Genomic DNA, 25,792 nt, shown 5'->3' with positions numbered 1-25,792 from the left:
GCACTTCTTTAAAACATATAACACTTTAGTTCCAGTGAAACAAATATAAATATATTAAAATCTCTGACTTGAAATTATATACGTGTATAATTTGTGTATAATGCGTGTATATACGTGTATAATTTCTCCTCGTGAAAAAGTCTGATACGGAGTTTTTTTAACGTGTAATATTGGCAAATATTACACATCGCAAATGGGCGAACCTTTTTTTTAACGGTGAAAAGGTGAAAAATAGATAAAAAGAAAAAGAAAAACAAACAAAAATTATTTACAATAAAAAGATTTGAAAAATAAAAAAAATAAAGTGAAAACAATGAAAGTAATAAAGAATAAAAATTGAAAAAAAGCATTAAATAAACAGAAGAACTAAACGTAAAGTTAAAAGAATAAAAATGTTCGCGATAAATTCGAAAATAAAAAACTTTAATAAGTTATTAAAAGAAAACAAAAATAACATTTTTCAAGTTATATTAATTTATACTGTTTGGATTGTTTATACTGTCGAATATCTTTGCGTATTTTTATTTATAATGTCGTGTGTTTTTATGTATTTTTTATATTGTCGAGTATTTCTATGTTTTGTTTATATTGTTGTGTAAATTTGTACATCGTTTATATTGACCTGAATTTATGTGTATTGTTAATGTTGACTTGTATTTTTTTGTGTTCTTGTTGCTAATTATTTTTATTATAGTTGCTTTTTATGTTGGTTGCTATTATTCAAGTTATTTCTTATTTTGTCTGATCATAATATTTAAAAATATTATTTTGTTTTCTTTTCGCTTTTCAATCATCCTTCTGATCGTCAAACGTTGTGTATCTTATTTGTTATCTCTCATGTTACTTTTATTCACTTTTTCCTTTTTTTGTGTTATTTGTCTTTTGTTTTGTCTTTTTTGAATATTATTGTTCTTCTTTTTGTTTTGTTTTATCTTATTTTGGTCGCGATCTACATTAGTTTTTCTTGCTTTATTTTTTTTATTTTATTAAGGTGTCACTCCAATGACAAGTTTTTAAATATACTAGTGACACCGAAAAATCATTTTAATATTTTTATTATCTGTACTATAGATAATGCCGTTTTTTATAGAATTTCAAAATAAATAAATAAAAAATAGCAGTTATTGTAGCATTTTTCTAGTACATGCAGTTAACAACAAAGCAATGAGATGGAATAAATCCTTATCCTCATGCGTCAACGTGAACGATCTTTTAATATTTGTACAAATAAAATATTTTCAAATAATGTTTTGCAACTGAAAAGAATTTAGCCATAAAGTTTCAGCATTGTAAAATAAATAATTGGTGAAAACCTCTTATTTGCATAAAAGTTTTTGGAAGCTTTAAAGATTCTGAAAAATGTTTACAAAAGAAAGTTATTTTTTATTGCAATACCAAAAAAAATTAATTCAAAATAATAATTGAATCCACTAACTTACAGAATAAAGTCATCTTACAGAATAAAATCATCAGTTTACAGAATAAAATCATTAGCACAAAGCAGGGTCGGTTTAACCACTAGGCGAACTAGGCGGCCGCCTAGGGCGGCACTAAAACTAGCTACATAAAAAATAAATATATTAAAAACATTGCTAAAATCTTTTTCAAATCTCTTTGAATAAATTTAGTAGATTTGAAAAAGTACTCTTAAATCGCGTCATATAAAACGAAAGAATCAACTTTGATACTTTTGTTTCATTCGACGCGATTTCCTTTTTCTTTTTATACTTTTTATGCAGAATGAAATTTTGTAGTACAATGCAAAGTTTTCATTACTCATTTATGGAAAATTTTAGCACGTTTAACTTTTTTGAGAAAATTGTTTTTGCTGGCGTGTTTATTCGTAAATAGTAAGAAACTAATTTTAATTAAATATTCTATGGTAGCAATTACGAAGTAGTATAGTAACAAATTAACTAATTTATAATGTGTTTTTATACTAATGGAGTGTTATTATTTATATTTATGGAGCTTTAAAAGTTTTAAAATGTATCTTTAAAATTTTTATAAAGAAGTTAAAATAATATTTTAATTTATAGATAATAAAAATGCACGAGGTGATCATTTTTATTATTTTTTGCAGTTTCCTTTGTTATTTCAATCCACGATGGCAGGTAGAAAAAAATTGTCTGGTGCCCAATATCGTAAACGACAGGCTGCAAATGAAGGGTTTATATCAAAACAGGCTGGTTCTTTATTAAAGTATATATGTTCACCGCAGAGGAATGAAAATGGCACAGATGAGTTAAAAAATTAAGTTGAAGCAGACAGGGAAGCCGATGAGATGACAGTATCAGAAGAGTTTGAATTACATAATGTAATACACGTAGCACACAAAGAATCTGAAGTGCATAAAATTGATAAATTCTCTGGTCTATATGATAACTATAGCAATCCGACTACTTGGGTCGTATTTGATGATGAAATGCGAAAACTTTTGATAGAACATGGACCAAAACAAGTTGATCAGTTTGACTTTCCTAAGGACAGTATGCAAAGAAAATTTTCAAAAAACCATTACAACCACCGGATTGCCAATGGAGATAAAGTTCGCAGAAATTGGCTGCAGTATTCTGTAAGTAATGACTCTGAGTATTGCTTCTGCTGCAAACTATTTACTAGTAGCACAACAGCTGCGTCATCTCTTTTTTCCTATGGTTCGCATGATTGGAAAAACATGTCCACAATTCTATAAGGACATGAGAAAAACAGTGAACATCTAGCGAATATTCAGTCATGGAAAGAGTTTGAGCTGCGACTACAAAACAATAAAACAATTGATGCCGAAAATTTGCGTCTTGTTAAAAAAGAAGAACAGTATTGGCAGCAAATCTTGAAATGGCTGATAGCTTTAGTTAGAGTTCTTCGTATGCAAAATCTTGCTTTTCGTGGAACACATGAGAAACTGAACACTGCTGATAACGGAAACTTTCTGAAATTTGTAGAACTTTAAGCTTTGTTTGACCCACTTATGAATGAGCATCTTCGAAAGATTAAAGACAATGAAACACATGTACATTACCTAGGCAAAGACATACAAAATGAATTGATTCATCTTTTATCCAATGCAATCAAACACAAAATTCTAACTTCTGCTCGTGATGCTAACTACTTTTCAATAATTATAGATTGCACATCTGATGCGGGTCATGTTGAACAAAAGACAATGATCATTCGCTTTTTGGATGTGATTTCAAATCCAGAAAATGGCATTGCAGCAATAGCATCTATAAAGAAACATTTCTTAGATTTTGTGCCTCTAAAAGAGACAACTGGTGCTGTTATGGCTGAAACTATCATTAAGCAGTTAGGTAAGATGTCTTTATTTATTGAAAACTTATGCGGTCAAGGATATGACAATTGCAGAAATATGAGGGGGAAAAATAAGGGTGTTCAACAAAGAGTTTTAGATGTCAATACCCGAGCATTGTTTATTCCTTGCTGTACACATACATTGAATATGGTTGTTAATGATGCTGTTAAATGTTGCTTAAAAGCAACAGCCTTCTATGATCTGGTGCAACGTGTATATGTATTCTTTTCTGCATCAACTCGTCGCTGGGAAGTTTTAACACGACATGTTTCTAATCTCACTATTAAACCACTGAGTGAAACAAGGTGGGAAAGCCGATTTGATGCTTTAAAACCTCTCCGTTATCAACTTGGTGATATCTACGATGCTCTGGCAGAGATTGCGAACGACACAAATTTAACAGGAGCATCTGGTAATTCAACACGGGTAGATGCACGGTTTATTGCAAACGCTATTTCTAGTTTTAAAATTGTTGTTTCTCTGGTTGTGTTGTACGACGTGTTGTTTGAGATAAATATGACTAGTAAGCAACTTCAGGCAAAAGAATTAGATATGCATGGCGCCATAAACTTAAAAAAATAAAGAAGTTTCGTGTAAATTCCAGAAATGAAATGGAGTTTAAGAAAATACTAGTACTCTTTGGTGCCTAATAGACGTGCCCCCCCCCCCCCCCCCCCCCCGCAAATTAATTTTTCAAAAATTTTCCACCCAGGACATTCTTATTCCAACCCCCCCCCCCCCCGGCTATTAAATTTTAGAAAAAATTCCATCCTAGACAAGACAATTTTTTATAAAAATTTTCTTTTTCACTACTTACTTATGCTACGTAATATCATTCATTCAAAAAACTATATATGTTACGTATGAAGAAGATGACAAACCTATTCAAGATCCAAAAGAAAAATTCAAAATAAACTTTTACTTTGCTATTCTTGACACAGCAATACAATCGGTTGAAGAAAGATTTATTCTTATACAAACAATAAGTTCGTTGTTTGGTTTCTCTATGGTGTTCACAGTTTACAGAGTGTAAGTAGCAAAGAAGTTATGGAACATTGCTTGAATCTTGAGAAAGCTTTGCAGCATGGAGACTCCAAAGATATCGATGCAGTTGATCTATGCAGTGAACTGAAGTTAATTTCAAGACAAGTTGCAAGGTGTACAATGCCACTAGGTTTACTAAATTTTATATTAAAAAATAATCTAACAGATTGTGTCCCCAACACTGTTATAGCTTTAAGAATCCTCTTGACACTTCCGGTTTCCGTGGCTAGCGGTGAGCGAAGCTTCTCAAAACTCAAACTAATAAAAACATTTTTGAAAACGTCTATGCAGAAAGAAAGACTTGCTGGATTAGCAAGTTTTGTGAAGTTAGTGAAGTTTTGAAATTATTTATTAACGCATTATAAAGTTACATGAATATACGCTTCTTTATGATTATGGATGTATGTATTCTTCCGAATGTATATACAAAATGTAATAACATAACTTAAGCATTCCTTTGTAAAAGTAAGTTGGGGAGGGTGCGCAGTGTGTCAGATTCGCCTAGGGTGCCAAATACTCTGGCGCCGGCCCTGGGTTCAAGCAATGCAAATGAGAGCTCAAATAACGGCTTTGATTGGAAAGATACTGACTTATGGTCATATTCGATTAGCGATAAATAACGTGTTTACTTTGTCAAAAATAGGCCGTTTTGTGATTCAGGAACAAAGTATTTGCAAAATAAGGGTTATGAAAAGCGGCTTTTTTCTGTGGAATTTTTTTTTAGGAAATTACGAAAAGGTTAATAATCAGATTATCGTAGGATAGCTTATTCAAACCATAAAAAAGCTGCATTTTACTTTTGCTGCCAATTGTTTTCAGATCTGAAAATCAAGCTCATTTATAAAATAGCAATTATAAAAACATTTCAAGTGTTTTAACTGATCATGAATCCATGAAACATATTTGTGCTGTTGGCGCTTGGTTTCAGCAGGATAATAAGTTGAAAAAGCAAGAGACAATTGACAAATAGAAGTGCAAAAAAGTAAATTAGCGCTAGAAAATTGTTTTAAAAAGAATCATTTTAATTGCGCAGTTTCTTGCAGAACGGATTTTAGCAATTAGTGGAAAAATGCTAAAACCCGTGTAAAATCCGAGTAATTTGTAAAATCTGTGGATTGGTTGTTTCAATCAAACGATGGAAGCTAAATCAATATCGCTAGCAAATTAATGCGATCCAAAATCATGCAATTTGACATTGCACTGGAATCTATAAAAAGTGCAACCAAGATTATAAAAAAGTACAAAAAAAGGGCTAAATTTCATAAATCTGCTTAAATTTCAGCCAGATAATTAGCTCCAGAGTTAGAAATGGAACCAGATAAAATTTATAGCTGTCTTAAGCCCCTGCAAACACTGCACGTACAAAAAACGTACAACGTACGTTTAGTTTACGTTCTGAACGTCCTGGACCTTTTTGGAACCAAAATAAAATCAAATTTCTAGCTGCCGTAAGCTTGAAAAGAAAGAATTTGATTAGCAAAGCAGCCGTGGCGTGAAGCACCTATATAACTAAATAAAAAAAAAATTACGAAAGCATAAATTAATCTTTGACAGATCCAAATGAAAATTATTGAGTTAAATACTTTAAAGATTTGTTAGATCAAGCAGTTATGCCTACAACAATACGTTTCGAGAAAATGAAACGACACTTTGGTCTCTGAATTTCTGCGCAATATCTAAAAAATTTCAGAGTTATACCAAAATGATTTGATAAAATTTTGTGAGAACTTAAATATTGCGCTTACGGATACATCTGGTTCCGGTGTTGGTGCAAGGATTTATGCAATGAATTACAAATGTTTTACAACGTTGTTCCAGATAGTGTTTTGTCTTGTTGCTTTACGTTTTATTTATGATCATGTTTTAAATACTGCAATCCCAAATATTATTGTAGCCCTTCGTACAGCTTCGACAATTTCGATCACTGAGCGACTATGACGCAAGAACGCCTAAAAAGTCTGGTAAATTAATCGAACAAGGTTTCTTCCAATCTTTTCATTTTTCAAAATTTACTCAAGACTTTGCTGCAACCAAAGCACAAAAAATTGATTTTGCTATACGTTTATGATACCTGCATGAATGTGAAATTCGCCGGCGTTAAAAACTCAATTTCCCCAAAATGTTATCTATATCGTACACCCAGATTAAGGGTGCCACAATTCATAAAGTGTCAAACTGAGAAAATCAGGGTTGAAGTTTTAGTTTTTAATATTTTTTCCAACTAAGAGTGCCATATATATTTGTCATTTTGTAAACATTCGTTTTAGATTCGTTTAACAACACATAACATACTATCAAATGACATTCATAACTCAATATCCATAATTTTTGAATTCTGGCACCCTTGATCTGGGTGTGCGATATAATCATTGTATGTCCACCAAATAAAAAAATAAACAACTAACCAAGCGCTTCAAGGAAAAAAAATCGCAAGAGGGGTTGCTGGATAGAGGCTTATCTCCCGTGGTGATGAGCCTCTGCCTTTTTTCCATGATGCCCTTGCGCGCTTTGCTATTTGTTAAATTTCTATTTTTTTATTAGGTTGGTTGATTGGTAAGTTGGTAGGTTGGTAGATAGTAATAAAAATGATTAATGGTTAGTAATAAAAACATCCTTTACAAATGCTTTGTATACAATAGATGCAGAGAAAAACAAAATGAGGGTGGGGGGAGGGGTAATCTTTAAAAAGTAAAAACTGCTGTCAACCGAATCAAATCTGTCAAATACCCAACTAACCGACTATATTCCTGAAAAAACCGATTATTGTTTGAAAATCGCCTTTTTTTTAGAGGATATAACATCCAACCCCTCCCTCCCTTTTTGTGGAATCGCCGCTTAATAGATGAAATAAAGAAATTTGTAGTGTGGTTAAAATTAGGAGTGCCAAACATAATTGTTAAAATGCGGCGTCAACAAAAATCATCATAACCATAAAAATTGGTCCACTTTCTGTAACTATTTTTTATTGTAATATCTGCCACATTATAAATGAATTAAAGTTCTTTTATTTAATGTAAAAATTATGTAAAGAAATATTTATTTGTTATGTAAAAATCAGATTTGTAAATTTTAAATATTTAAAAATATTTCAATTTTTTTAAATATTTAAAAATAAATGCGTCACACCTCAGCGGATAAAATCCAAACCAATCAAACCTAGAATAGATTAGCTTTCAAATCTCGGAGATATTAACGTTTTGTTTTTAGGTAGGTGTAGCTGTGACGAAACAGATATTTTTGTTGTTAAAGATTTCTTTTTCTCTAAAGTTACTGTTTATTATTCAGCAAAAGCTTCAACTTTAAGTTGCTATTAACGCTTTAAAATGCCCGTTTTCCATACAAAAACGATTGAATCGATACTAGAACCTGTTGCTCAACAGGTTTGTTTGTTTTATTTGTAATTATTTAAAGCATTTCTTTATAATCTATTTTCAATGCCTATTATATACGTTATTATATGCGCTTTAAGTTATTATTTTATAAGTTTTTAGCTCTTATTTTATGCTGTTTCTATTATTAAATAAAACTGAAAAACTGTAAAACAACAATGTATTGTTACAATCTTGACACTTTTCAATACTGTTATAAAATAGTTTATATAAAATAGTCGAGAAATGATATTATTGTAACTGATTCATAGCTGGAAAAAAATGCTACATATTCATTAAATTACCATTTATTTCTTTAGTCTTAATTTTATAGTTGAATTTTTAGAATGTGCTCAATGTTTAGTTTTATAATTTAAGAAAACTCTAATAACAGAAAAAGTCATTGTACTCAAAACAATTTACTACAAGCTGAAAAGTTAAAATTATTTTCTGTGTGAATTTATTTAAAAAAAAAGTAATAACTTGTGGGAGAATCAGTTAATCGAAACTGTACCTTTTATATCACAAGATTGCAATCTGTTGCAGTTAATGTAATCAATTGCTTTAGCATATAATATTAAACTTATTGTTAAGTACTTAATAAGGTAGTTTAGTTAATACACTTAATTTTTTGATTTTATTGATTCATTCATAGACTTATTGTTTAGTACTGAATTGTTTTTAAAAAACTGAAAAGTTTACTCACTAATAAGGAATTAATTTCAAAACCTCTCTCAACATTTGTTTAAATAACCTGAAAAAAGTGAAAATTATAAAAGTTTTTCATTAAAAAAAAACTTTATAAAAAAGATTCAATTTATCTTATCTTTACAGGGCATTTAACATTTTGTTGTCGGTACAAGTCATTTACATTTTATTACCAGTCAAAGTATGTGCAGAAGTTACGGGATTTAGATTTTTTTAAGGCACTAGTTAGTTATACATTCTCACCGATAACTTAGAAAAGTTTTTTTTAAAATTAGTTAATAACTAATTTAAAAAAGTAAGATTCTCAATGTTTATGCATTATATTTTTATTTAGTTTATTAAATTTACACTATTGATTTTAAACAGCTAACTCTCTGTTGTTCCTTAAAATACTTTGTTCTGTGTCTGTATACTTTTTTACTGCAGGGCTTACTAGGGAAAAAATCTATATTTTTAAATCTAATTCCATATTTTGGTCTTTTTTTCAACTTATAATTGATTTTTTGTTACTAATAATTTTATTGTTTTTTGATCTTTTGAATTGGGTTGCTCCTGATACAATAACGAAAGGGGGATTCTACTGTCAGATTGGCGTTGAGTTTTTTTCTTTCTTTTCGCAAATCATAGCCTAACTTAGCTTGTGCTGTTGTCATATCTAGATTAATAAATACATTAGCAAAATTCTTGTTTCCTATTTTTCCAAATTTTTTGTGCAGAAAGTACCGGAATCATTTGTTCTGGTGATGATAACTCAACAAGTATTGCTTCTTCAGCATTTTGGATGATTGCTTTCGGTTTAAAATTCTGTTTTTATGTATGTAATTTCATTGGTATCAATCAGCTGCTTCCTTTTCTTTATCAGTTCTGGTTGATTCTGAAACACCAGAAATAATAATATCCTCCTTTTTTTTTTTTGAGTTCTTCTTAAACAGAAATCGCATTAAGTATATTTATTTTCTGAGGCATTATGTTACTTTTTAAGTCAGTAGTCACAACATAACTTATGTGTTATGATTAGAATTTCGTAATTTTTTTTTAAGTATTTATTTCATCATTTTATTTTTTAACAATCTTTTTTAAATTCGCAACTTCGGCTTGTAATTCTAACAAAACTTCTCCCAAATTTGCTGTAATTAATTTTCCACTTTTACCAGGAAGTTTTGTGTTTGTCATTATTAAAAGAAAAGAAAAAGTGAGAGAGTCGTTATGTATGTATTATAGCAGTAATTTGAATATGATATTGGTAATCATATTCTTATTTGGGATTATTATCTTATTTTTAAATGCTTTTGTTTTTTTTTGTAATTTTTTATTAAGTTATTTTATTAAATTTTTATTACCAATTATTTTCTAGTTGTCAATTTATTATCTTTTACACAAAAGTAATTAGTTTTAATGCGTGTGTTAATTGAAGAGCTCCCATCTAATATTTACCAAAAACAAGATTATGTATACTGTGTATAGTAGGCAATGATTGTCATTAACTTATGAATGATTTTTGAGCAAAATTGTGCAAAAGCAGACATTTCTAGTATAGCATTTCATGCAAATTCAGACAAATCCAATAACCAGTCAACTTTATCAAAAAAACACATGATGTTTACAATTTCTGAAACTAAAAATTAAAAAAAAAAATGATTACTAGCGGAATTTTGCTTTTAGTTTTTAAATTGTTGCAAATTAGTTGTCAAAAGTTTAGAACAAGTTAATTACAAAGATGTAGATAATTTAGAGTTTGTTGGAAAACATAGTAGCAGTTGCAGAAAGAGGATAATTATTAAAACAAAGCAATCAGTTGCAAAAGAAAAAAGATAATTTTACCGGTGTTAGGTTGATTTTAGTTCTAATTCTAAATGTGACCCTTGAATGTGATGTAAAAAATGGACTCTTTGTGTCAATAGGTCAATTGCACCTACTCCCTTCACACTTATCTGTTTTGAGCTTCTTTTCATATTCTCTAACTAATTACTTCATTAAGTCTTTCAAAATACCTTTTCTCTCCCTATCTCCACTCTCTTGTTTTCTGTCCTTCCTTCAACAACATCCCCCATCAATGTTTATATACTTTGTTTAAGATACATAGTAGATTTGTCTGAAAAGGTAGACTAGAGGGCTACCTGCAAACACAAACAAGGTTCAGCATACAAGTGTTATGAACTTACAGCAGAAGATGTGCTGATGATCACTGCACTGATTATCATTATAAAGGCAAGTCGAATACATAATGCTTCTACATGAAAATTCAGTTGTCCAATTGCTTGCAGTTATATCATTGAAGAAAGGTCAACTGGCAAGAAGAGAAAAATGTCATGCAAATTTCTAACATGCAGTTGCACCTATCAAAAAGAACTGGCTGGTGTGAGTACTTGAATGTTCACATGGTAGTGTTGACCTGCCAAAGAGTCGAGGTGGCAATATAATATCTCACAAATCTGTTGCAAAAAAGGTAGTGTGAAAACATTTATTAGCAGTTTGAAAAGCAGAAAAAGTTATTACGGTAAAGGCAAAACTGAATGCATATATCTGCCATCTGAATTAAAAAGTTGTAAAAACGTGTGGAAGATATATAATAACTGTTCTGAAGAACACTAAGTCTCTTATTAGATGTTTTACGAAATTTTTGTTGCTGAGTTTAGCATTGGTTTTAGTGGTCCACAAGTAGATGCATGTACCACTTGCAAAAAACAGAAAAATTTAATTATGCACCAGTCAAAAGCTTAAGTTGTAGATGAACTTAAACTGCAAAGGAAATTTCACTTGCAAAAGCATGCTGCATTTTACCGCTTACTTAAGAACTCTGATGAAGACACATACAAGATTGTATATGATTTGCAGCAGGTACAAGTTTTGCCTAAGGTGCCTGCTCAAATAGCTTTCTATGCCAGAGCTAGCTTTATACAATTTTGCAATCTGTGACATGTCGTCAGGAAAAAATTATTGTTATACATGGATTGAGAGTAAAGCAGCATGTGGTTCAAATGAGATAGCAAGTGTGGTGTACCACTTTTTTATTAATGTCTTTGTTACTAAGTCACATGTCTAAATATTTAGGGATGGTTGTGGAGGTCAGAATAAAAACAACATCCTATTGCATGGCATGGTTCAGCATTGGTTGCATGAAATAATTGTTGGTGGAGGAAGCCAGAATAAAGATGTGTTGTTGATATTTCCAGTATGTGGTCATTCTTTTTTACCGTGTGACCGCCTATTTAGAGAAATACCACAAAACACAGTAAGCAAGACAAGTACCACTACACCTGAAAAATATCATGAGATATCAAAATAACATGCTGATAAAACATTGAACAGCAGTAGTGAAACTTGCGGACATTAAAAATCTTACAGTGACGTTTGGTGAAAGGTGGGAAAGTGTTACAGTGTTAGCTTCCTAAAAGACACTGACAGACAGTGAATCTATTATTGATACAGATAATCCTGGAAAAGACTGCAACTGCTGTACTAAAGATAATGTGGTGTGTGTTTTACAAATGTTTAATAAAGTGGTGTAGACTTGTACGATAGCAATACACAGTTATTACAGTCAAAAGTACACTGCAGTGAAATAAAGAGACAGACATGGCGATATCAATATTAAACAATGCTGTGTATTAATAGTCATTATAATAGTTCATTTTGTAATATTAGGATTGTTATCAATTATACCGAGAAAATGATGCAAAACCAGAAAATTCCTTATTTTGGTGCAAATATAGACTAAACTAAATTTTACCCCTTCATAAAAAACCTTTAATAAAGTTTTTCTAAGGAAATTTTCTATGTGAACTATGACCCTTGTCGATGTATGCTATGTTAGTGACATTAGAATGTTGCTAACAGAAATTAAAAATATCAAGATATGTTAAAATCTTTAAATATGGATTTGTCTGGTTTTGTGTGGGAGCTCTTCAATTATTATATAAAAAAAGCAGCTTGTAATTTGTCCCACTAGAAATAATATAAGTTTTTTGTAACGTTTTAATACAGGCTCTACTTGAGCAAAACCAAAAATTTTTCTTGAATTTTTCCTCTGTAAAACAAAATATGAGGTGATTCAAGTTTTTCAATTTGTTCTACACTTAATGGATATTATCGGATGATAATTAATATTTGAGAATACAAAATTATATTTAACATTTTTGATTTGTCAATGGGAATATAATGTTTATTCAATTAAAAAACAACTTTAAAATTATGTAAACAATGAATACGTTTTTTGCGGTAAAAAAAGTTTGTTTTTTGCAGTATTTTAATAGAAAAGTTTAAAAATTTCTAGAAGTTTTTTTTTGATTAAATAAAGTAATTTATGTGATTTATAATGTTAACATGGATAATTGCAATACTTTTGATGAAGAAAAAGCAACATTTGCTGCATTATCTTAAAAATATTAAAAATATGAAGTTGTTTCTATACTGGTCTTGCAAAAGATTTCCGAAAAAACCTTATCAATTATGCTGCCTCCAAAAAGTATGACATATCAGAACAAAAAATTAGTTGGCATTTAATTAGTTGGCAAATAATAACAAAACAAAGAAAGTCCGAAGAAAACTGATCTGCTACTGCTTTGGAGCTAATGGTTCTATGTTAAAAGCCCAGGTTATTTTGAAAGAAAAGTTCACACGGATAGAAGATCTTGCATATACTTCTAGAACTGTCAATAGCAATTTTTTGTTCACTCAAATTGAATCTGGATGGCAAAACCAACACTCCTTTAAAGATTATATTCAAAGAATTGACAACAAATTGAAAGATGTTGCACGTCCTGTTTTCATATTCTTAGACAAGCGTACAAGTCACATAAATTTTTATTTATTTAAATGGTGCATCGGGGAATTCACATAGTATCTTTTCCTCCAAATTGCACTCACATTCTTCAAATGTGTGATACATCAATTTTTGAGATGCACAAGTAGCTTATAAATGTTTTGAAGTTCCTACTCAAATGCAGCTTCATTTAGTAAAAGCATTAATGAATTAACTGCTCCTGTTCAAGGTAATCATACAGGTTGTCCGTATAAATAAAATGGTTAATTTTTTTGATTAAATATTTTTATGTTAATTTTTTCATGTAAAATATTCCTGTGTACCAATTGATAAGGCAACAGCTGTTCTTAATTACATTATGAAAATACAGGAAAATATAGAGCCATTGCATAACCTTTTGAGCTACACCCCTGGCTACTATGTTCTGAATTCTTTAGTTATAAAGCAGCAGCTTGATATACATTCATCAGCATTTCATAATGAAACGGCAGTTTCAGTTTCCTCAACTTTAATTCAGGATGTGCTCAAACTTCCATAACCAATTAAACACAAAACAAATAGAAAATACAAGAAAATTAATTATGGAATCCTTACGAGTGATAAAGTTTTGGAAATGTATAAAAAGAGGATGAAGAAAAGAAAAAAAGGAAAAGGAAAAAGATTTGTAAAAAACAAAAAATATTGCAAAAGAAGATAAATAAAATAAAGATTGAAAAAGCATAAAAAAAGTCATCTGAACCTGTTGCTAAAAAGAAGTGTGAATAACCAGCTGAAAATAATTAATAATATATATGTTATTAGTTGTTTTAAGAAATAAAATTTTATTTTTACAAGTTCAAATACATTTAATTTTAATGTTTCTTTATAAATTTATTGCATTTCTTTCAAAGAAGAATTTTATACCGCAAAAAATATATTTAAGGAACCTTTTTTTTAAGTAAAAACAAAAAGGCGCAATAAAAATCGGATAGTAACACATCTAATATTTTCTTTACTGCACATTTTGCTGCATATTTCATTTAAAGAGAGTATTTAAGTAAAAAGCTATATGTAAACAATGTTTTAAAGAGCGGAATATAGCAAAAAATAAATCTTTTACCCTAATTAAAATTAAAACTGAAAGATAAATATTTTTATTTAAATTCTAAATAAAATAATTGAAATAAAAACGTTAAAACAAATGTTTTACTCAAGGTCTAAATTAAAATAGTTAAAGAGCAGGATAATAAAAAAATTCAAAATAAAATAATTACAATAAAAACAGCCCAACATACTTTTTATTTAAATTCTAAATAGAATAATTCATACATAAAAGTGTTTTAATGATTTTTCGTAAAAGTATTTGATAATCAAAATAAGATTTTTTGCAATTTAAAAAAAAAACACTTTCATTTTTTTTTGCAAGCGCTTGGTAAAGTTCTAGTGGGCGTGTGGGTGAGCACAAAAAGGGCTGAATGCGAAAGCCCTTCCCGAAGAAGACTGATATCTCTATACATTATTGCCGAACTTTAATAGTGTTAGTAGTGCCCCCTTCGAGCGTGTTTGACACGGAACTGTTAGCACCCATTGCAACCTAAAGCAAAAAGATTAAAAGTAATTGCCATTCTGTGTACTTAAAATTTTTAAGTATAGTATATTGGTGTTTGTAAAGAAACATTATATAAATCATTAATATAAAACTAATTTTTTTAAAACTTTGTTGTATAGGCAGGTTAGGCGCTTATCCATCCCTCTATAAACAATATATATAAACAAATATGTTATTTGTTTGTGTATATTGTTTATAAAATGTAAAAAATCCACTTATATAACGTTTTATTCAGTATCATATGTAATGTAAGTAAACTTTTCTAATAATTACAAGTCTTTTTTGATCAAGTTGTTTTGTTTTAATTTTTTGTTTGTATGTTATTATTCCGTCAAAGGGGGTTACTTTGGCCAAAAAACTTGCACCTTAACACTTTAGTAATGTTATATTTAATATGAATTGTTAGTAAAAATATTTTTAAACTAATAAATAAAAGATTCCCTATCCATCCATACCACTTTTTTAAATATTTAAAAATAATATATTTATTTTTGGTTATTTTAAAAATTTGGCCAAAGTTACCCAGGGGTTGGGGTTACTTTGACCACTTGTTGTTTTCTCATATAAAATGCATTGTAAAAATATTCTAGTACAAAGATACCCCACCCATTGAGTGACTATGGCCCAAAGGAAAGTAATAGACAAATTTAAAAGTTCAAAATCTTATTTATAAAACATTAGAAGCAAAACACGACATTGAACTTAATTGAAAAATTGGTTACACATGTAAAACCTGTCAAGTAAATTCTAAACCAAAAGGTTTTAGTTGCAAACTAAAACACTTAAAAAGGAAAAAAACATCCAGTTCAGGAACTTTAAAATGTCCTTTTTTGTTCAATAGTTTTGGAGGCTCAATTTTTGAAATGACATCCTTCCTACTGTAAATTAACTTGTCTTTCTTATGGGGCCAAATCCAGCACTTGCTTTTCTTCTCCATGCAATCAATTATTGGCCCTTCTTCATTTACATCAGGCATCTTGTCAATGAGTCCTGCATAGTAGTTTTTGTCATACAACACCACTACAAAATCGCCTTCCTTCAAACACTTCTTTTCGTCTAAGCTCATTGTAGGAAAATCCTGTCTTTCAAGTCCAGTATTATCTTCACTTTCTGAAAAGTTCAAATTATCTGACATGTCGTGGAGTGACATAATTGAGTCATCATCACTAATGCTATCAGGACTGTCAATTTCTTCTTCACAGATAATCTTCCTCGGTTTTTTACTTTTGCCTCCATTGCTTGTTGAAGGGACGTTTTCCTTGAGTAACAAATCTTCATAGCAAATGCTTTTGCCAGGTTGTGCAGTCAATTTCTTTCGCTTTCTCTTCTCTTTTAAGAACATTTTTTTTGCAGAGTGGATAAATATCACTTTTTCTAAATCCCGAAACAATATTGTTTCCTTTTTCTGCATAAAGTCCATCAATCAGCTCTTTTAGCAGTCTAGGGAATATATCTTTTGGAATATTTGCCAGATTTCTTCCATGTTCTGATTCTTTTCAAGTGGCCAAAGTTACCCCACTTAGGCTGGAATAGGTTATGCCATAACATTCTTAGCAATAAACAAAAAAAATTGATTACATATTATTGTAATAATTTAGATAATGTCTAACAACTATATATATAAGTAATTAGAGTACTTACTTGCTTTGTAAATTCGTATTTAGTTAGGTGTACATGGAAAAGTTTGGAAGGTAAATATTAATGTAACCATAACAACAAAACTTTTACTGCCAGTAGTGCCAACCTAAAAAAAGCTGAAAAATTAAATACCCACATAATAATTAAAGTTAAAGTGTAATCTATGATTTGCATGTATGAAAGTGGGAAAAAATATATATTTAATGGAGTTATAAGCTAAATAATCTTTTTACTGAAGTGTGGCCAAAGTTTCCCACGCTGGCCAAAGTAACCCCCTTTGACAGTATTTAAAAAAATTGACAAGATTGAAAAAATATGAAACATATTGTCTCATTCAAGTGGAAAATTCGAAACTTCAATTTTAAATTAGCCCCTCTCTTGATAATTTCTGATTGCTAAAATTACATCATCTGCTTCTTTGACCTTTAAAAAGATAGACAAAGTATTTTCGTAAATCTTGAAGCCACAATTTTTTTGTGTATGTGGCGTCACTTTATGGCCTAATACTAGAAAAAAAACTAGAAGTAAGACTTTATTTAAATTAAAAAAAAAAATTCCTTTTATTAAAGATATATGTTTTTAATCATAATCATATCATTTTTTTTATAAACAACAGAAAATGAAGTTAAACATACATCTACCTTAATAAAGTATGTCATTTTTTTGATCTAATTTGTTTTTTAAAAGACATCATAGCCAATTTTTTTTGAATTGAGTAGCCCAGTTTTTATTATATTATTTTATTTTTTTCTGATGGTTTTTATAAATTTCAAACAAATGTTTTAGCTTTTTTTAAATTTTTATAAAATAAATTTTAAAAATTTCTTTTAAATTTATTTTATAAAAGCTTTAACATAATAGTTTTTTAATGCTTATAGAAACCAGTACTAGTAGTACCAGTAAGCACTGGGTTTCTTGAACCGAAAAGTTACCAGTTCAATAAGTTCCCAATAATTTTCTCTTGGAAATGTATTTTTTTGTAGACAAATGCTTGCCCATTTTAAGATTAGTTTTGGTTGACAATGGATCGTGTTATCTCCATCTGCAGGAAATTCAAACTGAATAATATCTTTTTTTTTGTGGAAAATTGAGTCCCAGTTATTTTTAAGCATTTTAAATAGCGTTTGGCCCACAACTTAGGTAATAATTAGCAGTTATTGGTTTCCAATAACTGCTTCCCAGACATGTTTAATGTGCAAATCATAAATGTGGTGCCAACAAGCAGCCCATAAAATTGCATGACCAGTATCCTTCTCAATTAAAGCTGCACATCCTGTTTTCAGCTCGTGTTACGAGTTGTTGTGCTGAAGCAAAAAGCAATCTAATCATCAAGTAGCTTCCTTGATTTAAAATGGTTGATAAATAGATCATTTTAGGCTACACCAGTTACATTTGGGGTTGTAGGAATTTTGAGATTCAAATTATCAGCCTGGATTCAAATTATCAGCCAAACCATCCCATCTACTTGCAAGAATGGCAACATGTTCTTTTTTCTTTCCTGTAAAAAATAAAAATAAAAGTGATCTTAAAATTTTTATTCTGAATGTCTAATGCCTTAATAGTTTTACCGTTAAGTGATGAAACAATTTTGCTATTCCAGTGACCGCATGGATGAATTGGACAGTTGCATTCATAGTTATATTTTAATTGACAAAATTTATTTTCTCATTCTTTCTTTTGTTGACGATGAACATTTGATTTTGAAATAGGATACTATTCAAGGGGAGCTCCAACAGCTTTAACTATTTTTGCTTCAATAGCCATTGTGCCTCTAACGCTGAGGTGTAAGCAATTGGAAACTTCAGTAAACAATTTAGTCAGCGTCTTTCAGTTCTACTAAGAAATGGCTGACAATCTTTTTTTTTTTTTTTTTTTTTGATGGCATTGGGTAAAATTCGTCATCTAAGCTTTTGTGTTTTTATTATCCTCACCAAGAATTTTTTCAACTTCTTCACTCATTATAATATCTCGTCTTTTTTTAGATAAATTATCATGCGCTGCTCTCTGCTGTTCCAGACATTCAGTATGATCATGGACATTTTTCTCATTTTGGTTTTAAATAGTATCTTGACAAAGCATGTGACCAACCTTAACAAAAAACAGATAAAATATTGTAAATATAACCCTGAATAAAATAGAAAAGCTCCATAAGCAATTATGTTATGACAGATCTACAAACTACAGCAAGAATTTAAAAATTGATACTATATTGGCAAAATTACCAAACTTGATGTTGTGCCCCCCCCCCCTAAATATTTTTCTTTTAGCCCAGTTTTTTACCTTTTATACTTTACTTTGTGAAAAATAACATACTAAAAGTTTTTGAATGAATTTTGAAAATTTTTGCTACCCCTAAATAATGTTTGACTGTCCCAAAATTTTACAATAACTATTTTTGAATGATTATGCAACTCACACAAAAAGTTAAAAAAAAAATGCGGAAACAGGACACCCTTATGTTGTATGCTCTATCTGATTCGGTTGATGTGTGTACAATGTACATTGGTGCGGGTATATATACTGGCTAAAAAAGGTAGAACAAGCGAGGAGTATACATATATTGGCTGAAATAGGTAGAACATGTGAGGAGTATTAACTGAAGTAGAAATATGAGGAATATCCATATATCCACATATATTCCTTGTAATGATCATTTCTTTACAGATTTAACCATTTACTTTTCCCTAATTTTTCTAAATTGTTTGTGCTGACACTTTAAATTGGTTAGTTAAAAGTGTTCCTTACTTCTGTGTATCTTTTTTAACATTTTTTTAGCAAAATTATAATTATACTTTAGTTTAAATTCTTTGAAAACTAAGCTTTGATCTACATATTTTTATATTTTTTTTCTTTTTACATATTTAGGTTGGGCGTCTTGTAGTTATTCATGAAGAAGGTGAAGAAGGGGGAGCAATTCCAGATTTGTCAGAACCTGTTAATACCGTTAGCGCAGCAGTCAACAATCTTGTATTGGTATTTTAAAAAAATTATTATTTATTATTAATTATTATTTAATGTTTTTTTGTTTTTATTGTAATTTTTAAATTTAGAGGTAATTGTTTTGAGTTTAAAATTATTTAAAAAATTGTTCAAAATTTAAGTTTAAAATTATTATTTAAAAATATTGTTTAAAATTATTATTCAAAAATATTGTTTCAAATTATTATTTAAAAAAAATATATTACTGTGTATTTAAATAATCTTGATAATTCAAAAAGAAAATTATTTGATTTGTGTGCACTGCTTTTTTTTCTTTAGAAAATTATTTGATCTGTCCACACTGTATTAATTTCTTAAAAAAATTATTTGATCTGTCCACACTGCATTAATTTCTTAAAAAAATTATTTGATCTGCGCACACTGCATTTTTTTTCTCTTGAGAAGTAATCCATTTTTTGTTGATTTTGTATAAGATAAAATGTCAGTTGTTTAACTTGTATATATGCTTTAATAACTTGAATTAAATATTAGTTTTAATTATTTAGCTAAAGATTTTAATATAATTATATTCAAATTATATCATTATAATATAATATATTACATTTTCAATTCAATTAAAATCAAGTTAATTTATATTTATAGGTTGGTAAGTCAACAGTACAGACCAGTAAGGATGAAATTCTTCAAAAAGAAATGCCAGTTACATTTAATCGAGTTGAAAAAGCATCTAATGATCTAATTCAAGCTTCAAAAGTCTTAAAAGGAGATCCTTATTCAAGTGTTGGAAGAAAACTTCTACTAGATGGAGCTAGAGGTATGTACTTTATAAAGTTATAGACATTTCTGGCATTTCAAAAATGCAAAAAGTATGTATTTTTATCTAAATTATTTAATATATTTTGTTTCTTATGTCTTTAAACTAAAAATGTATATAACATCATGTAAAATTATATTCAATGTCTTATGTGTAAATATTTTGTGTGTGTATGTGTGTGTGTGTGTGTGTGTGTGTGTGTGTGTGTGTGTATATATATATGCATGGTCGGGAAGCGGAGCTATTCACTCGATTACTGACCATGGAAATAATATTTAGTTGCAAAAAACTGGCCAGATATTTTAGTCGTTTTGAGAACATTTAAGTTTATGTATATTTACATGTTTGTCTGCAAAACAATAATGAATTTAATTTTTTTATGTGAATTTAAAAAAATAAAAAGAATATTTGCGAACATTAAAAACCCGCCAAATCTACAAACAAACTAATTCTTTTGGTTCAAAAAATATGCTGACTAAGCAAAATAGTTCTAGAGTAAGTTCTGTTGAAATGTTTTAAAAGTTGTATTATTCGAGATTGTTAAGTTTTGAGATTTCTAGCATAAATTGTTTTAAGAATATTATATCAAACAAACTATTATTTTAATACTATGGCTCACTCTCAGAGCCACATCTGCAAAGCCGTAAATCTTTTAAACTGTTATTATTTGTTTACAAAAATGTTTTAAATATATATTTTTTAAATTGTCAAAGTTTTGAAAGTTTATTATATGTTATAGATTTTATTAGTATATTCTTATTTTTTATTTAAAAAGTATGTATTTTTTATGTAAATATAATTTTGTGTATCTGTTTTTTATTCTAATGTAATCTTATAAAGCAATTTTTTATGATTTATTTTGTAAACAAAAAGACTTTCAACAATAATTGCAATCTCAATGAAATTATTAATAGTCATCAAAGTTAATAAAACTAATTATGAAATAAATATACAAGAAGTTTCTGGTTACTAAACAGAAACATGCTTACAAAGTAACTTGCGGGTGAACAAGCACTGCGCCTGAGGTCACGACAGAACACAAATATATATACCTACTATAGCATATTTATGTGAGCATTTGCTTACTTTTTTTGCTTATCTAAATTGGTACAGCTTTTTTAGAAAAAGAAAAAAAAAACAAAGAATGAATGAAAAGATTGCTGCCCGATCCCAAACTCTCAGTTGATGTAGCAGCACTCCACTGCGAGTCAGGCTGTTTGTTAGTCGATGTATGTACTGAAGCCCCTAACAGCAGGTTATTTCAGTATGACTGCTCACCTAAATCAGCAGTATTATATATATATATATATATTTATTTATATATATATATATTTTTTTTATTTTTTTTTTTGTTATTTACCTCCTCAAGGCCAAGAAGGCCACTACAGATGAGGAGGCTACTTAATAGTGTTTATAACCCTCTCTCAACTCTATAACTCCGAAACACGACAACTCTATAACTCCGAAACAACTCTATAACTCCGAAACACAGTATTATATATATATATATATATATATATATATATATATATATATATATATATATATATATATATATATATATATATATATATATATATATATATATATATATGAAGACCTCAGTGGAAAAACCGGCGTTGTCACATTTAAAAAGTATTGAGAAAGTATTTGTTGATCATTAGTTAATGTCTTTATTTAAAGCAAAGAAAAAAAAATTTTTGTATAAAAAATTACAAAATGTTTTGTTTTTGAATAAATTTTAAATAAAATAATTATAATATAAATTTTTTTAAATTGCTTAGTTTCATTTGCTTTTTCCACTGAGGTCTTCATATATATATATATATATATATATATATATATATATATATATATATATATATATATATATATATATATATATATATATATATATATATATATATATATTGTATATATATATTATATATATATATATATATATATATATATATATATATGTATATATATATATATATATATATATATATATATATATATATATATATATATATATATTTACTGAAATAAAAAACACTTTTTAGTTTTAAATACATGTTTTGAACTTACAAAGTCCATCATCAGTTTAAAATGACCAATATAAAATTTTTCAATATATAGGTTACAAAGTAATTAAAAATCCATTAAAAATTGCTGTTAAAAAAAAAAAACTATTACATAATTAAAATAAAAAATATAATACAAAGGAAATAATAAAAATACAACAAGGGGCGAGTTAAGTGATTGCGAATTGAAAATTCCGTAAAAAATTCTGGTCTTTAAATTTTCAGTTTCTTAAAAAACCGTGAATTCAGTTTTTATGGATCTTAAAAATTAACTATAACTAATTTCATTAAGACTCTCATAACTTACATGTTTAAAATATTACTTTTATAAAACTGCTGTAAATCGAGCTAGATTAACCACTGTATTATATATTTGTACTTACATAGCTAGGTAAATACAAATACAGAAAAAGCAAATATAGGATGATCCTTTGATCAAACACCAACTTCATCACCTACATCAAACACCAACTTCATCACACTACGAACTTCTAAAGTGTTTATAAACAAAAACATTGATACTAGCGGTACTGCAACTTAAACTCTATCTCCCTATACCGCATTAAGGGGACCGTGAGGGCAGCCTAGTAATAGCTCTGATTTTAAAAAATTTCTTTAATTAAAATATTCCAACGTCTTCAGGTAAAAATTTTTAAATGCTGCACTTGTTTTTCCCTCAGTTAGAATCCGTTAGCAACATTAAACTTTAGCTTCCAAAAGCGGCTTAGAATAAAAAATAAATACTCCAAAAAAAAAAGTTACTCTACGAAAAAAATTACACATGGGCGACGGGGGACCATGGTAGCTCAAAAAGTGGGGGCATGGCCAGGGCCATAGAGAGCCAAGACATGCCCCTGGGCAAATTTTTTTGCAGGCCCTACCTTGGCTGAAAATAGGCACCATGTAATGCCGAATTGGCTCAAATTTTTTTTATCTCCCTCTTTTTTCTTACAGGCCCTTAAACATAGCTGGATCCTGGTACAATATACCCTGAGCCCCCCTCTCTACGGCCATGGTCATGGGGGCCATGCTGTATAATTACTTCAGTAAATATTATATAATTAAAAACTAATGAAATTTTATTGAGTGGATTGTTTTAAAAAGTTATATATTTCCAATGTTAAAAAGGTTGTTAGATCTCGTGATCGTCTTGAATCTCTTTTGCGAATAAGTGAAGAAGGATGCAGCGTCAAGAAATTTAACTCAACTCTTGCTTTGGATGCATGCTATAAAGATAAAATAAGAAGACTATCTGCTGCTCCTCATCGCTTTCCGCAAAGGCGAAAAAAATCTACTGATGCAAATTATATCGACCTATCTCTATTAAACATAATATATAAACTCTGATGTATAAACTTATTTTGCTATATTTTTTTAAATAAAATTCTTACTGATTGAGTTTATTAATAAATTATGTTTTATATTTAAAACTGTCATCGAAATGCACTTTAAAGTCGTAAAAGCATAAAAGTTATTAAAAATAAAATATATGCGTATATAGTTTGGCATAGTAGTAATTGTTATTTTTTATATTTGGAGAATTTTAAACCACAACTTTTTTTAATGTCATATTCTTCTTATTCCTAGTAAATTACATAAATAGAAATATTAATACTTGTTTAATAACCTATACTAAAAAAGACAAGAAAAATGTTGTTACTTATAATTAAACTATTTTATATATATGTTTATCTTAACACAATATTTTTATAATTTACATATTTTAATTTATAAACATAATTATAAACATAACTAAAAAATAATCAAAATAAATTAAGTCTAGAAAAATTACAAAACTTCAGAAACATTTACAAGCATGAACTTATTGAATCAACAGTTTGTAAAACTGTTACGAATGGTTCGAAAAAAACACGCAAAAACAGTTTTCAAGAAAAACAAAATTTGAAGACCAGAAACTTTTATGGAATTTTCAATTCGCGATCACTTAATTTACCCCTTGTACAATCAAATTTAAAGTTATTATTCATTACACAAAAGGTATTGTACAATAAAGGACATGATGTTAATATAAGTTCTATTAGAACAATTCAATACCTCTGTGCCTAACTTGTTAATAAAACAATCAGTGTCGAAATATGTATTTCAAACTAAAAAGTGTTTTTTATTTCACTAAATTAATAATATCATTTGTGCTCACCAGACCTTTCGGATATATATATATATATATATATATATATATATATATATATATATATATATATATATATATATATTATATTATTCATATATTATATTATATTATTCATGTTATATCATAAATCACATGTTGTATCATATCATATATATTATTCATATTACATCATATTACTCCTATTATATCATATTATATCATATATATATATATATATATCATATATATTGTTATTTCTTTGTATGTCTTATAAAGAAATGTTTTTGATTTTTAGTAGCTTATAGCCACTTTTACATTTAGGTATTTTAAATGGAACATCTGCTTTGCTTTTAACATTTGATGATGGAGAAGTAAGAAAAATCTTAGCACAGTGTCGAGCAGTGCTAGACTATTTACAAGTTGCTGAAGTTGTTGAATCTCTGCCTGACTGTGTTACGTTTGTTAAAAATCTTACTCCTGGTGCTACAAGCTTTGCCAAGAAAGTTGAAGGTCGAATACCTGATTTAACACATGCAACTCACCGAGACTTGTTAGAGAAGCACAAAAATAGTGCTACACAGAACATTCCACGGTTAATCTCTGCCATGAAATCTTTTGTTTTAACACTTGAAAATGGAAGTGAGTAATGGTTTTACTAACATACTATATAACAAAATTAAGTCACTGAAGCCTAATTAAACTTTACAACAAAATTAAGTCACTTGAATTTGATTAAATTTTATAATAGTTGCAATCAAACTAATGTTTTCAAATAATTGTATTTATGAATGATTCAGTGGAAAAAATTAGTAAAAGTGATCCAAATAATTCAAGGAGTTTTACTTTTAAAATCTCCAAAATATATTTGTAGCAAGCAACCATACACAGGCTTGTGCAGTTTTGTGTAATAATATAATTAAAAAAGATTTTTAAATTTTGGGGATTGCAATTTATTAATTGGCAAATGAAAAAATGTAAATTAATTGAAATGATTACAAAATGGAAGATACATGTTTTCTTAAATGAGGCATCTGTCTCAGGTTCAAAATAGTAAAAACTGTTAAAAGTTTTTTTCTTTTACTCTATGAATACATTTTTTTTAGAGGGGAAGGCTGAGGCCCAAGAAAATCGAAACTTTTTGATCACAAAAATCAGTGATGACATCATTGAAATTATGCGAGTTCTTCAACTAAAAATAGATGATGAATATGACATTGAAGATCCAACAAATTTCATGCAAAAAGCTCGCCATAAGCTTAAAGAAAAGATGAAAATAGCCAAAGATTGGTTATCAAACACTGATGCTGCTGCAAATGGGCTTGGTATTTTAATTTCACATCTAATGAAATCAATACTCTGATTATAATTTTTGACAAAATAGGTTTTATTAAAATTGTTAGTAATAGTTGCTGAAGTTAAC

The 25,792-nt window shown here is 28.7% G+C and overlaps 2 protein-coding genes across 2 annotated transcripts in view; both read left to right on the top strand.

Moving 5' to 3' along the window:
• Positions 1–2,284: 2,284 nt before the first annotated feature.
• On the top strand, positions 2,285–2,953 carry LOC136080341 (uncharacterized). The gene is made up of 2 exons (XM_065796958.1): positions 2,285–2,575; positions 2,735–2,953. The coding sequence occupies exons 1-2, from the start codon at positions 2,285–2,287 to the stop codon at positions 2,951–2,953; spliced, it is 510 nt and encodes a 169-aa protein (XP_065653030.1).
• A 4,567-nt stretch (positions 2,954–7,520) lies between these two features.
• Positions 7,521–25,792, top strand: part of LOC100199247 (vinculin) — a 30,854-nt gene continuing 12,582 nt past the window's right edge. The window contains exons 1-5 of the mRNA XM_065797987.1: positions 7,521–7,737; positions 19,287–19,394; positions 20,004–20,175; positions 24,694–25,011; positions 25,476–25,694. Coding sequence (XP_065654059.1) covers positions 7,681–7,737; positions 19,287–19,394; positions 20,004–20,175; positions 24,694–25,011; positions 25,476–25,694 — 874 coding nt within the window. The 5' untranslated portion in view covers positions 7,521–7,680. The remainder of the gene's footprint in view (positions 7,738–19,286; positions 19,395–20,003; positions 20,176–24,693; positions 25,012–25,475; positions 25,695–25,792) is intronic.

Source organism: Hydra vulgaris, chromosome 05 (assembly GCF_038396675.1).
Source record: "Hydra vulgaris chromosome 05, alternate assembly HydraT2T_AEP".
Classification (NCBI taxonomy): Eukaryota; Metazoa; Cnidaria; class Hydrozoa; order Anthoathecata; family Hydridae; genus Hydra; species Hydra vulgaris.
This window is presented reverse-complemented; position numbering and strand designations above follow the sequence as displayed.

Excerpts from the sequence above, each read along its gene's own strand:
- LOC136080341 (XM_065796958.1), top strand. The coding sequence starts at position 2,285 with ATGACAGTATCAGAAGAGTTTGAATTACATAATGTAATACACGTAGCA. Across the intron at positions 2,576-2,734 it reads GAAATTGGCTGCAGTATTCT|TCATGGAAAGAGTTTGAGCT; the intron begins GTAAGTAATGAC and ends GCGAATATTCAG.